Raw genomic sequence first — 14,094 nt, forward strand, 5'->3', positions numbered from 1 at the left:
TTCCTGTGTAACAGGCTCGAGAGGGGCTGAATGGCCTCCTCCTGTTCCTGTGTAACAGGCTCGAGGGGGCTGAATGGGCCTCCTCCTGTTCCTGTGTAACAGGCTCGAGGGGGCTGAATGGGCCTCCTCCTGTTCCTGTGTAACAGGCTCGAGGGGGCTGAATGGGGCCTCCTCCCGTTTTTGAGTTTATGCTGAGGACTCAAACCAGTGAGTGACTGGGAGGCGGACTCACTCCGCACAGCGAGACAGACAGAGAACAGGAGAGAGAGATGGAACGAGCACGAGAGAGAGAGAGAGGGGGAAAGTGAGCGGAAGCAGGGACGCGCGAGAGGGAGAGAACAGAACACACGGACGAGCAGAAAGCAAGTCGGAGCGGGGGCGGGAGCGACGGGGAGAGCAGAGAGACGAAAGCAGGCAAGAGAGCGAGAGAAAGATTCTCCTGCATTCTAGCGCTCAGTGAAAGGACAGTGAGCGAACTCCGTCTGCCGTTTAACATTCCAGCACCTCTCAGGGAGCTTGAAATGGAGCCCAAATTCAAAGAAAGAGGCAATATTAAGAATTCACAGAAAACGATGTATTGCTATTTAACAAGCGAGACTTACAAGTCAAAATATGTGTGACTGATGGCGTGTCTGTGTATGTGTGTGTGTGTGTATGCCTGTGTGTGTGTGTGCACGAGTATATGTGTACATGAAAGACCACACAACAATTAGAGGAGTTTGCTGTATCAAACATCCCCTTCATTAGTCCAGTGGCGAGTCCCACAGCCGATCTGTACAGTGCTGCACACCTTCACCACTCTTAAAAAAGCAGGGGACGAACACTTTTACACAAGGTGGGGGTGGGAGGGAGGGAGGGATAAGGGGTGGGAGGGAGGGATAGAGAGAGAGGGAGGGACGGAGGACATCACGGGCCATCTCCAGGCTCGGGTTCGCCCCGTGTCACCCGGTGCCCGGCAGGTCGTGGGACTGGGAGGGGAGGGGGCGTGAAGTTCCTGCGCTGTCCCCCGCAGTCGCTCACCGCAGTCCCAGTTTCTTCTTCTCCTTCTGCTTTTTCCTCACCACGTCCAGATTCCGATCCCGCCACATGCTCTTCCTCAACTTAATCGGCCGACTCCCCACGTACTTCCCTGTGAAACGCGGGAGACAAGTGGGGGTCAGCAGACAGCCCAGGGATTAAACACACAGCAAAGCAATATCCCCGAACCCCTCGATTAGATTCCAGTCTGTAACTCACTCCCGGGTATCTGTTATTCTATACATAAACCACCCCGAACCCCTCGATTAGATTCCAGTCTGTAATTCACTCCCGGGTATCTGTTATTCTGTATATAAACCCCCCCGAACCCCTCGATTAGATTCCAGTCTGTAACTCACTCCCGGGTATCTGTTATTCTATATATAAACCACCCCGAACCCCTCGATTAGATTCCAGCCTGTAACTCACTCCCGGGTATCTGTTATTCTATATATAAACCACCCCGAACCCCTCAATTAGATTCCAGTCTGTAACTCACTCCCGGGTATCTGTTATTCTATATATAAACCACCCCGAACCCCTCGATTAGATTCCAGTCTGTAACTCACTCCCGGGTATCTGTTATTCTGTATATAAACCACCCGATTAGATTCCAGTCTGTAACTCACTCCCGGGTATCTGTTATTCTATATATAAACCCCACCCGAACCTCTCGATTAGATTCTAGTCTGTAACTCACTCCCGGGCATCTGTTATTCTATATATAAACCCCCCCGAACCCCTCGATTAGATTCCAGTCTGTAACTCACTCCTGGGTATCTGTTATTCCATATATAAACCACCCCGAACCCCTCGATTAGATTCCAGTCTGTAACTCACTCCCAGGTATCTGTTATTCTATATATAAACCACCCCGAACCCCTCGATTAGATTCCAGTCTGTAACTCACTCCCGGATTATTTGACAGGGGTTCCCTGCGGCACAGGGTTAGGGTTTCATGGACTCACCGTTCATCTCCCTCATGGCCCTCACGTAGTCGTTGGGATCCTTGAAGCTGACGAAGCCGTAGCCCTTGGTCTTGCCCGTGCGTTTATCCCTGATGACCTTTGCTTTGAGGAAGGACTGGTATTTTCCAAAGGCTCGGGCCAGGATGTCGTCGTTAACCTCGTTCCCCAGGTCCCCGCAGAAGATCCGGAAATCATCTGAAACGGGGAGAATCCTTTCAGTCCAGCCGCCCCCTAGGCAACCAACACGGCGCTGGGCCGTGGGATCTTGCTGTGCGCACGTCGACTGCCGCGTCTCCCCCCTCAGACGTTACAACAGTGACCGCGTTTCGAGGAAATGTTCGTCCCCATTGGTCGCGAAACGCTTTGGGACGTCTGGAGGTGGCGAGAGGCGCTGGAGAAATGGGGGTCGTGTTCCTGTTAGGATAGGGAGTTCTGTACCCACTTGGGAATTAAACAGTGGGGATGGAGGAAAGAGTCATGATTGCTGGGGTACGTGCTCAACGCAATGAGCAACGTGTCAGTGCGAAGGATGTTAACTGTATCTCAGTTGTGGAGTTATTATTTTTTTTTTAAATGCATTTGTTCCTGGGATGTGGGTGTCCCTGGTTAGGCCGAGCATTTATTGCCCATCCCTAGTTGCCCCTTGAGAAGGTGGTGGGTGAGCTGCCTTCTTGAGCTGCTGCAGTCCCCGTGTGGTGTAGGTACACCCACAGCGCTGTTAGGGAGGGAGTTCCAGGATTTTGACCCAGCGTCAGTGAAGGAACGGCCGATATATTTCCAAGTCAGGATGGCGAGTGGCTCGGAGGGGAACTTCCAGGTTGGTGGTGTTCCCCATGTGTCTACTGCCCTTGTCCTTCTAGATGGTAGTGGTCGTGGGTTTGGAAGGTGCTGTCGAAGGAGCCTTGGTGAGTTGCTGCAGTGCATCTTGTAGATGGTACACACACACTGCTGCTACTGTGTGTCGGTGGTGGAGGGAGTGAATGTTTGTGGATGGGGTGCCAATCAAGCGGGGCTGCTTTGTCCCGGACGGTGTCGAGCTTCTTGAGAGTTGTGGGAGCTGCACTTATCCAGGCAAGTGGGGAGTATCCCATCACACTCCTGCCTTAGGCTCTGGTTCAGTTTCTGGTTGTTGGCGGCGTTAAGGAGATGGGTAATAATTGGGGACTCACATATAAAGAGGCCGCAGTTTAACCCTTCACCCTCTGGCAATCTGGGTTCTGTGAACAGGTAGCCTGACATTCGGGCTGTTACAACTCAGATGGTGAAGGGATGGACCTGCTGCCTAGTCTTTATACTCTTTCTAGCAAAGGACGAAAGCAAAAACTAATCGACAAATTGACAGACCCTCAAAGGGCAAGGTCACTAAAGGTAAAACCTTCCACAGAAACGTACCACAATTAAATTGAAATAGCATTTTGGAGGCTGGTGATAGCCTCCAGCCCCCTTGGTGCCCACTGCTTGTGTCAGGCCCCTCGGGTTCCTGTGGACACCGCACGCTCCCTCTCCCCGAACACCCGGGGTGTGTGCCCAGTTTTTAGTTTTCCAGTTACCACGCGCGCCCGAGTATAGTTAAGCGTCCGATTAGCAGCGCGCAACATCAGAGACCACCTCCCAGGAGAGACTGACCGTGTTCCCATTCCAGCAAACTCGGATCCTCCCAGGAAATCCCGGCCGCCGTCCGAATACAACGCTTTGTCCTCTCTTGCTTGCTCTTCTTCTTGTCTTCGGTGACCACCTCCCCAACCTGGAGGAATATCAGGTAAATCAGGGGCCTGGTCTGAGAAGCAACTGGACAGTGATCAGGAGCAGGAACCCTGCCTGATTTCCCCCCTCTCTCTCTCTCTCTCTAAACCAGGGATCACTGGACAGTGATCAGGAGCAGGAACCCTGGCTGATTTCCTTTTTCTCTCTCTAACCCAGGGATCACTGGACAGAGATCAGGAGCAGGAACCCTGGCTGATTTCCCCTCTCTCTCTCTCTAATCCAGGGATCACTGGACAGTGATCAGGAGCAGGAACCCTGGCTGATTTCTCCTCTCTCTCTCTCTCTCTCTAACCCAGGGATCACTGGACAGTGATCAGGAGCTGGAACCCTGGCTGATTTCCCCTCTCTCTCTAACCCAGGGGATCACTGGACAGTGATCAGGAGCAGGAACCTTGACTGATTTCTCCTCTCTCTCTCTAACCCAGGGATCACTGGACAGTGATCAGGAGCAGGAACCCTGGCTGATTTCCCCTCTCTCTCTAACACAGGGATCACTGGACAGTGATCAGGAGCAGGAACCCTGGCTGATTTCCCCTCTCTCTCTCACCCAGGGATCACTGGACAGTGATCAGGAGCAGGAACCCTGGCTGATTTCCCCTCTCTCTCTAACCCAGGGATCACTGGACAGTGATCAGGAGCAGGAACCCTGGCTGATTTCCCCTCTCTCTCTAACCCAGGGATCACTGGACAGTGATCAGGAGCAGGAACCCTGGCTGATTTCCCCCCTCTCTCTCTCTAATCCAGGGGATCACTGGACAGTGATCAGGAGCAGGAACCCTGACTGATTTCCCCTCCACCGCCTCTCTAACCCTGGGGTCAACGTACAGTGATGAGGAGCATTCGGCCCATTGTTCCTGTGCTAGCTCTTTGACAGATCTATCCAATTAGTCCCCTCTCTCCCCCCTGCTCCTTCCCCACAGCCCTGCAAATTTTTCCCCTTCAAGTTATTTATCCGATTCCCTCTTTTGAAAGTTCCTATTGAATCTGCTTCCACCGGCCTTTCAGGCAGCGCCTTCCAGATCACAACAACTCGCTGTGTGTAAAACAAAATCCTCCTCATCTCCCCCCTCTGGTTCTTTTCCCCCGATTCTCTTCAATCTGTGTCCCCTCTGGTTACCGACCCTCCTGCCCACTGGAAACACTTTCTCCTCATCGACTCTATCCAAACCCCCTCCTGATGTTGAACGTCCCGATTCAATCTCCCCCTCAACCTTCTCCGCTCCGAGGAGAACGATCCCAGCTTCTCCCAGCTCTCCACGTAAGGGAAGTATTGCGTGTATAAAAAGGAAAACAGTAGCCAAAGTGAGTACTGGTCCCTTAGAGAATGAGACTGGGGAATTATTCAAGGGAAACGGCAGAGATTTTGAACAGGAAAAGTGCTCCTGTCTTTACAGCAGAAGACACAGAAACATCTCAAGAGTAGTAGGAAATCAAGGTGTTAAAGGAGGGGGGAACTTGTAACAATCACAATCACTAGAGGAAAAGCACTGGCAAAACTAATGGGACTAAAGGCTGACAAGTACCCTGGACCTGATGGCCTACATCCAAGGGTCTTAAATTGGCTGCAGAGATGGCTTATGCACGAGTGGTAATCTTCCAAATCGCCCCAAATTCTGGAAAGGTCCCAGCAGATTGGAAAATCGCAAACATAACACCCTCTATTCAAGAAAGGCGGGAGGCAGGAAGCGGGAAACTATAGGTCAGTCAGCCTAACATCGGTCAGTGGGAAAATGCTATCATTCATCCTTAAGGAGATGGTAGCAGGACATTTAGGAAATCATAACACAATCAGGCGGAGGCGACATGGTTTCTGTGAAAGGGAAATCGTGTTGGACAAATTCAGCGGGCTTCCTTGGCCATGTAACAAACAAGGTGGATGAAGGGGGAACCTGTAGATGTGGTGTACCTGGATTTCCAAAAAGGCATGCGATAAGGTGCTACATCAAAGATTACTACACAAAATAAAAGCCCACGGTGTAGGGGATTAACATATTAGCATGGATTGAGGACTGGTTAGCTAACGGAAAACAGAGAGTGAGGACAAATGGGTCCTTTTCAGGTTGCCAAACTGTAACTGGTGGAGGGTCACAGGGGTCAGCGCTGAGGCCTCAACTGTTCACAATCTATATTAATGACCTGGATGAAGGGACCCACTGCATTGTAGCCACACTTGCTGAAGATATGGAATTAGGTAGGAAAGCAGGTGTGAAGAGTTCACAGGGTCAGCGAGTGGGCAAAGGTCAAGCGAGCGGGCAAAGGTTTCGCACATGGAGTACAACGTGGGAAAAAGTGAGGTTGTCCACTTTGGCCTGAAGAATAGGAAAGCAGAATATTATTTAAATGGAGAGAGGCTGCAGAATGTGGTACAGAGGGATCTGGGTGTCCTGGTACATGGATCACAAGTAGTCAGCATTCAGGAATGACAAGCAATGAGGAAAGTAAACGGAATGTTGGCCTCTATTGCAAGAGGGATAGAGTATTAAAGTAGGAAGTCTTGCTTCAACTGTACAGGGCATTGGTGGGACTGCACCTGGAGCACTGTGGACAGTTTTGGTCTCCTCACTTAAGGGGGGGGTTTATACTCGCATTGGAAGCAGATCAGAGAATATTCACTTGGCTGATTCCCGGGATGATTCTCTTAAGGTTAACTTGCAGGTTGAGTCGGTAGTTAGGAAGGCAAATGCAATGTTGGCATTTATTTCGAGAAGACTAGAATATAAAAGCAGGGATGTGCTGCTGAGGCTTTATAAGGCTCTGGTCAGACCACATTTAGATATTGTGAGCAATTTTGGGCCCCGTATCTCAGGAAGGATGTGCTGGCCCTGGAGAGGGTCCAGAGGAGGTTCACGAGAACGATCCCAGGAATGAAAGGCTTAACATATGAGGAACGTTTGAGGACTCTGGGTCTATACTCGATGGAGTTTAGAAGGATGAGGGGGGATCTGATTGAAACTTACAGAATACTGAAAGGCCTGGATAGAGTGGACGTGGGGAAGATGTTTCCATTAGTAGGAGAGACTAGGACCCGAGGGCACAGCCTCAGAGTGAAGGGAAGACCTTTTAGAACAAAGATGAGGAGAAACTTCTTTAGCCAGAGAGTGGTGAATCTATGGAATTCATTGCCACAGAAGGCTGTGGAGGCCAGGTCATTGAGTGTATTTAAGACCGAGATAGATAGGTTCTTGATGGGTAAGGGGATCAAAGGTGATGGGGAGAAGGCGGGAGAATGGGGTGGAGAAACTTATCAGCCATGATTTAATGGCGGAGCAGACTCGATGGGCCGAATGGCCTAATTTCTGCTCCTAGGTCTTATGGTCTTATGAAGGAACTGTCTTAGGAGAGGTTGAGAAGGTTGGGCATATACTCATCGGAGTTTAGGAGAATGAGAGGTGATCTTATTGAAACGGATAAGATCCTGAGGGGGCTGGACGGGGTGGAAGATGAGAGGTTGTTTCCCCTCTTGGGAGAATCAAGAACTAGGGGGGCACAGTTTAAAAATAAGGGATCTCCCATTTTAAGACGGAGATGAGGAGGGATTTCTTTTCTCTGAGGGCTGTTGGCCTGTGGAATTCTCTTCCTCAGAAAGCAGTGGAGGCTGGTGGTCATTAAATATATTCGAGGCTGAGTTAGACAGATGTTTGATTGACAAGGGGGGGTCGAGGGTTACGGGGGACGGACAGGAAAGTGGAGTTAAGGCCACAATCAGATCAGCCAGGATCTTATTGAATGGCAGAGGAGGCTCACGGGGCCGAATAGCCTGCGCCTAATCCTGGAGTTCTGATTGCCGGGACCATTCTCGTAAATCTCCTCAACCCTCTCTCCGAGGCAATACTCGATTGAATCTCAATCCTCTCTGCTCCCAGACTGTCAGTTAACTCAACTCGCAACAGACTGGGAGTAGAAATTACAATTGGTCTGCACTCGGGAGGGGTCAGTCAAGGTTCCTCGTAGCCCTGCCAGGCTGTGATCCGGTCATGCTTCCTCTCCCTCTTTACCTCAATGTGTGGAGGCTCCATCTCGGGCATAGTCGGACCAATCAGGCTATCGTCTGTGATAATCTGGTCTTTGTCCTCCAGCATGGTTGGCAAGTGAGGCTCAGGAATTTCCAACTGCAAGGGAAGGAAGAGGGAGATCATAATGGGTCCCGCACATACACCCAACCCCCTCCCCCTGGGACAGGGGGATCAGTACACACCCGGCACACACACACACACACACACACACACCCAAACACAGCCCCATCCCTCCGGGACAGGGGGGGGTCAGTACACGCCCGGCACACACACACACCCAGACACAGCCCCCGCCCAACTCCGGGACAGCAGAGTTCGGGCACACACACACATCCTGGGAGGGGGGTGGTGGTAGGAGGAGGGTGGTGGTGGGTAGGGGGTATGGAGGAAAGCAAAGGATAAGCATGGGGTGGGGGCGGGGGGAAGGACAGCAGAGGAGGGTGGGGGGTGCAGGATGAACACTGAAGTAGCCCACACAATGAACCGCTGGCACTCACCTCTTTGGGCTTCACCACAGGAGGTCTGTAGACAGTGGGTGCTGCCTGGATAATGGTCAAGTTGACCTTGGGCACCGGCTGCAATACTGGTGGGTGCACTGGCATCAAGGGCGGTAACTGGTTCACCTGCAGTAACAGGAGGAAGACAACATGTGATAGGACACAGAAACAGGCCATTCAGCCCATCTGCTCCGTGCTGGTGTTCCTGCTCCACTCCAGCCTCCTCCCACCCCCCCCTCTCCATCTCACCCCATCCCCATATCCTTCTATTCCTTTCTCCCCCTCGTGTGTTTATCCAGCTTCCCTCTTAAACACATCGACACTATTCACCTCGACCATTCCCTGTGGGAGCGAGTCCCACATTCTCCCCACTCTCTGGGTAAAGAAGTTTCTCCTGAATTCCCCATTGGGTTTATTAGTGATGATCTTATATCGATGGCCCCCCTAGTCTCACTCCGACAAGTGGAAACATCTTCTCTACGTCTACCCCATCGAAACCCCTCTCATCATTTTAAAGACCTCGATCAGGTCACCCCCCCCTCAGCCTTCTCTTTACTAGAGAAAAGAGCCCCAACCCTGTTAAGTCTTTCCTGATAGATGTCAGCTCCTTGCTCTGGTATCATCCTTGCGAATACCTTTTGCAACTTATCCAGTGCCTTGATAACCACCTTATAACATGGAGAGTGGAACTGTGCACAGTGCTCCCAGTGGGGTCTAACCCAGGGATATGGAGACTGGAACTGTGCACAGTGCTCCCAGTGGGGTCTAACCCAGGGATATGGAGACCAGAACTGTGCACAGTGCTCCCAGTGTGGTCTAACCAAGGGATATGGAGACCGGAACTGTGCACAGTGCTCCCAGTGTGGTCTAACCAAGGGAAATGGAGACTGGAACTGTGTACAGTGCTCCCAGTGTGGTCTAACCAAGGGAAATGGAGACTGGAACTGTGCACAGTGCTCCCAGTGGGGTCTAACCAAGGGATATGGAGACCGGAACTGTGCACAGTGCTCCCAGTGGGGTCTAACCCAGGGATATGGAGACCGGAACTGTGCACAGTGCTCCCAGTGTGGTCTAACCAAGGGAAATGGAGACTGAAACTGTGCACAGTGCTCCCAGTGTGGTCTACCCCAGGGAAATGGAGACCGGAACTGTGCACAGTGCTCCAAGTGTGGTCTAACCAAGGGATATGGAGACCAGAACTGTGCACAGTGCTCCCAGTGTGGTCTAACCAAGGGATATGGAGACTGGAACTGTGCACAGTGCTCCCAGTGTGGTCTAACCAAGGGATATGGAGGCCAGAACTGTGCACAGTGCTCCCAGTGTGGTCTAACCAAGGGATATGGAGGCCAGAACTGTGCACAGTGCTCTAAATGTCATCAACCCTAGGTTTGTAAACATATAACATGAATTTTCCCTATTATAACAATATCCCTGAAGAAATGAACCTCAAAGCGTGTTGCCTATTCACTGCGTAACCCGTTGAGAGATTCCGCACAGTCTCTGTTGGCCTGGGGGGGAGGGGGGGTCCCGCTGTACGGGTGGGGATAGAATTGCACACTCACGTTGGAGTAACGCACAGGATGCATCGGGCCCATTGGAGGCGGGGGGGCCATTGGATGGCCCATCATGAGCGGGGGAGGGGTCCGCATCGGAGGTCCCATCAGGGGAGGGGGAGGTGGCGGCCTCATCGGGGGAATCCTGGGGCCGGCTGCAGAGGAAACAGCAGAAAGAGGCGTTAACCTTACCAGAGGCAGATCCACAGAACACAACGTCCCAATAAATTCCTGGGACCGGACAAGAAGTAAAACAGATACCCGGGAGTGAGTTACAGACTGGAATCTAATCGAGGGGTTCGAGGGGTTCGGGGGGGCTTTATATACAGAATAACAGATACCCGAGAGTGAAGTACAGACTGGAATCTAATCGAGGGGTTCGGGGTGGATTATATATAGAATAACAGATACCCGGGAGTGAGTTACAGACTGGAATCTAATCGAGGGGTTCGGGGGGGTTTATATATAGAATAACAGATACCCGGGAGTGAGTTACAGACTGGAATCTAATCGAGGGGTTCGGGGTGGTTTATATATAGAATAACAGATACCCGGGAGTGAGTTACAGACTGGAATCTAATCGAGGGGCTCGGGGTGGTTTATATATAGAATAACAGATACTCGGGAGTGAGTTACAGACTAGAATCTAATCGAGGGGTTCGGGGTGGTTTATATATAGAATAACAGATACTCGGGAGTGAGTTACAGACTGGAATCTAATCGAGGGGTTCGGGGGGGTTTATATATAGAATAACAGATACCCGGTAGTGAGTTACAGACTGGAATCTAATCGAGGGGCTCGGGGTGGTTTATATATAGAATAACAGATACCCGGGAGTGAGTTACAGACTGGAATCTAATCGAGGGGCTCGGGGTGGTTTATATATAGAATAACAGATACCCGGGAGTGAGTTACAGACTGGAATCTAATCGAGGGGTACGGGGTGGTTTATATATAGAATAACAGATACCCGGGAGCGAGTTACAGGCTGGAATCTAGTCGAGGGGTTCGGGGTGGTTTATATATAGAATAACAGGTACCCGGGAGTGAGTTACAGACTGGAATCTAATCGAGAGGTTCGGGGGGGTTTATATATAGAATAACAGATACCCGGGACTGAGTTACAGACTGGAATCTAATCGAGAGGTTCGGGGGGGTTTATAAATAGAATAACAGATACCCGGGAGTGAGTTACAGACTGGAATCTAATCGAGGGGTTCGGGGTGGTTTATATATAGAATAACAGATACCCGGGAGTGAGTTACAGACTGGAATCTAATCGAGGGGTTCGGGGTGGTTTATATATAGAATAACAGATACCCGGGAGTGAGTTACAGGCTGGAATCTAATCGAGGGGTTCAGGGTGGTTTATATATAGAATAACAGATACCCGGGAGTGAGTTACAGACAGGAATCTAATCGAGGGGTTCGGGGGGGGCTTTATAAATAGAATAACAGATACCCGGGAGTGAGTTACAGGCTGGAATCTAATCGAGGGGTACGGGGTGGTTTATATATAGAATAACAGGTACCCGGGAGTGAGTTACAGACTGGAATCTAATCGAGGGGTTCGGGGTGGTTTATTTTTGGATAACGGATACCCGGGAGTGAGTTACAGATTGGAACTTCATCAAGGTATCTGTCACTGTATAACACTGGGGTACAGTACTGATGGGGAAATATACATCACTTTATATCACGTGTACAGTATTGATGGGGACCAGTCAGTCATTGTCTTATACTGTGACTCAGTATTGGTTGGGACAGGTCTGTCACTGTATAACACTGGGGTACAGTACTGGTGGGGATGGGTCTGTCACTGTATAACACTGGGGTACAGTACTGGTGGGGACGGGTCTGTCACTGTATAACACTGGGGTACAGTACTGGTGGGGACGGGTCTGTCACTGTATAACACTGGGGTACAGTTCTGGTGGGGACGGGTCTGTCACTGTATAACACTGGGGTACAGTACTGGTGGGGACGGGTCTGTCACTGTATAACACTGGGGTACAGTACAGGTGGGGACGGGTCTGTCACTGTATAACACCGGGGTACAGTACTGGTGGGGACAGGTCTGTCACTGTATAACACTGGGGTACAGTACTGGTGGGGACAGGTCTGACACTGTATAACACTGGGGTACAGTACTGGTGGGGACGGGTCTGTCACTGTATAACACTGGGGTACAGTACTGGTGGGGACAGGTCTGACACTGTATAACACTGGGGTACAGTACCGGTGGGGACGAGTCTGTCACTGTATAACACTGGGGTACAGTACTGGTGGGGACGGGTCTGTCACTGTATAACACTGGGGTACAGTACTGGTGGGGACGAGTCTGTCACTGTATAACACTGGGGTACAGTACTGGTGGGGACAGGTCTGTCACTGTATAACATTGGGGAACAGTACTGGTGGGGACGGGTCTGTCACTGTATAACACTGGGGAACAGTACTGGTGGGGACGGGTCTGTCACTGTATAACACTGGGGTACAGTACTGGTGGGGACGTGTCTGTCACTGTATAACACTGGGGTACAGTACTGGTGGGGACGGGTCTGTCACCGTATAACACTGGGGTACAGTACTGGTGGGGACGGGTCTGTCACTGTATAACACTGGGGTACAGTACTGGTGGGGACGGGTCTGTCACTGTATAACACTGGGGTACAGTACAGGTGGGGACGTGTCTGTCACTGTATAACACCGGGGTACAGTACTGGTGGGGACAGGTCTGTCACTGTATAACACTGGGGTACAGTACTGGTGGGGACAGGTCTGACACTGTATAACACTGGGGTACAGTACTGGTGGGGATGGGTCTGTCACTGTATAACACTGGGGTACAGTACTGGTGGGGACGAGTCTGTCACTGTATAACACTGGGGTACAGCACTGGTGGGGACAGGTCTGTCACTGTATAACACTGGGGTACAGTACTGGTGGGGACAGGTCTGACACTGTATAACACTGGGGTACAGTACTGGTGGGGACGAGTCTGTCACTGTATAACACTGGGGTACAGTACTGGTGGGGACAGGTCTAACACTGTATAACACTGGGGTACAGTACTGGTGGGGACAGGTCTGTCACTGTATAATACTGGGGTACAGGACTGGTGGGGACGGGTCTGTCACTGTCTAACACTGGGGTACAGTACTGGTGGGGACGGGTCTGTCACTGTATAACACTGGGGTACAGTACTGGTGGGGATGGGTCTGTCACTGTATAACACTGGGGTACAGTACTGGTGGGGACGGGTCTGTCACTGTATAACACTGGGGTACAGTACTGGTGGGGACGGGTCTGTCACTGTATAACACTGGGGTACAGTACTGGTGGGGACGGGTCTGTCACTGTATAACACTGGGGTACAGTACTGGTGGGGACGGGTCTGTCACTGTATAACACTGGGGTACAGTACTGGTGGGGACGGGTCTGTCACTGTATAACACTGGGGTACAGTACTGGTGGGGACGGGTCTGTCACTGTATAACACTGGGGTACAGTACTGGTGGGGACGGGTCTGTCACTGTGTAACACTGGGGTACAGTACTGGTGGGGACGGGTCTGTCACTGTGTAACACTGGGGTACAGTACTGGTGGGGATGGGTCTGTCACTGTATAACACTGGGGTACAGTACTGGTGGGGACGGGTCTGTCACTGTATAACACTGGGGTACAGTACTGGTGGGGACAGGTCTGTCACTGTATAACACTGGGGTACAGTACTGGTGGGGACAGGTCTGTCGCTGTATAACACTGGGGTACAGTACTGGTGGGGATGGGTCTGTCACTGTATAACACTGGGGTACAGTACTGGTGGGGACGGGTCTGTCACTGTATAACACTGGGGTACAGTACTGGTGGGGACAGGTCTGTCACTGTATAACACTGGGGTACAGTACTGGTGGGGACGGGTCTGTCACTGTATAACACTGGGGTACAGTACTGGTGGGGACGGGTCTGTCACTGTATAACACTGGGGTACAGTAGTGTGTGTGACGGTTTACATACCTGGTCTTTGTAATACATGAGGAACAAACACAGGCCGAACAATGGGAGCTTGTCTGGGAGGTGGCATTGCTATGGAGAGGGAGAGAGAAAGAGAGAATGTCATTGATCAATGGCAGGTAGGACACCCTGAGCAAGAAGGTTAGAAACAAAAAGATTTGGTGTCCTGAGACATTTGCACAATGCTAGACATTAAAACGCTTACTCTCCCACACTGCAACAGAGGTGTCAGGCGCAGGCCAACAAACCCACCTAAATCGAAAA

General features: G+C 51.2%; 1 protein-coding gene across 1 annotated transcript in view; it reads right to left on the reverse strand.

The window, feature by feature from the left end:
- Positions 1–552: 552 nt before the first annotated feature.
- The window catches only part of rbm42 (RNA binding motif protein 42), a 29,637-nt gene continuing 16,095 nt past the window's right edge, over positions 553–14,094 (reverse strand). Inside the window, exons 4-10 of the mRNA XM_078536444.1 lie at positions 13,834–13,902; positions 9,822–9,967; positions 8,260–8,385; positions 7,745–7,858; positions 3,612–3,729; positions 1,986–2,180; positions 553–1,129 (exon numbers count right to left, since the gene is read on the reverse strand). Of these exons, the coding sequence (XP_078392570.1) occupies positions 1,017–1,129; positions 1,986–2,180; positions 3,612–3,729; positions 7,745–7,858; positions 8,260–8,385; positions 9,822–9,967; positions 13,834–13,902 (881 nt within the window). The 3' untranslated portion in view covers positions 553–1,016. The remainder of the gene's footprint in view (positions 1,130–1,985; positions 2,181–3,611; positions 3,730–7,744; positions 7,859–8,259; positions 8,386–9,821; positions 9,968–13,833; positions 13,903–14,094) is intronic.

The sequence above is a fragment of the Cetorhinus maximus genome, unplaced genomic scaffold (assembly GCF_964194155.1).
Source record: "Cetorhinus maximus unplaced genomic scaffold, sCetMax3.hap1.1 HAP1_SCAFFOLD_1219, whole genome shotgun sequence".
NCBI classification, from domain to species: Eukaryota; Metazoa; Chordata; class Chondrichthyes; order Lamniformes; family Cetorhinidae; genus Cetorhinus; species Cetorhinus maximus.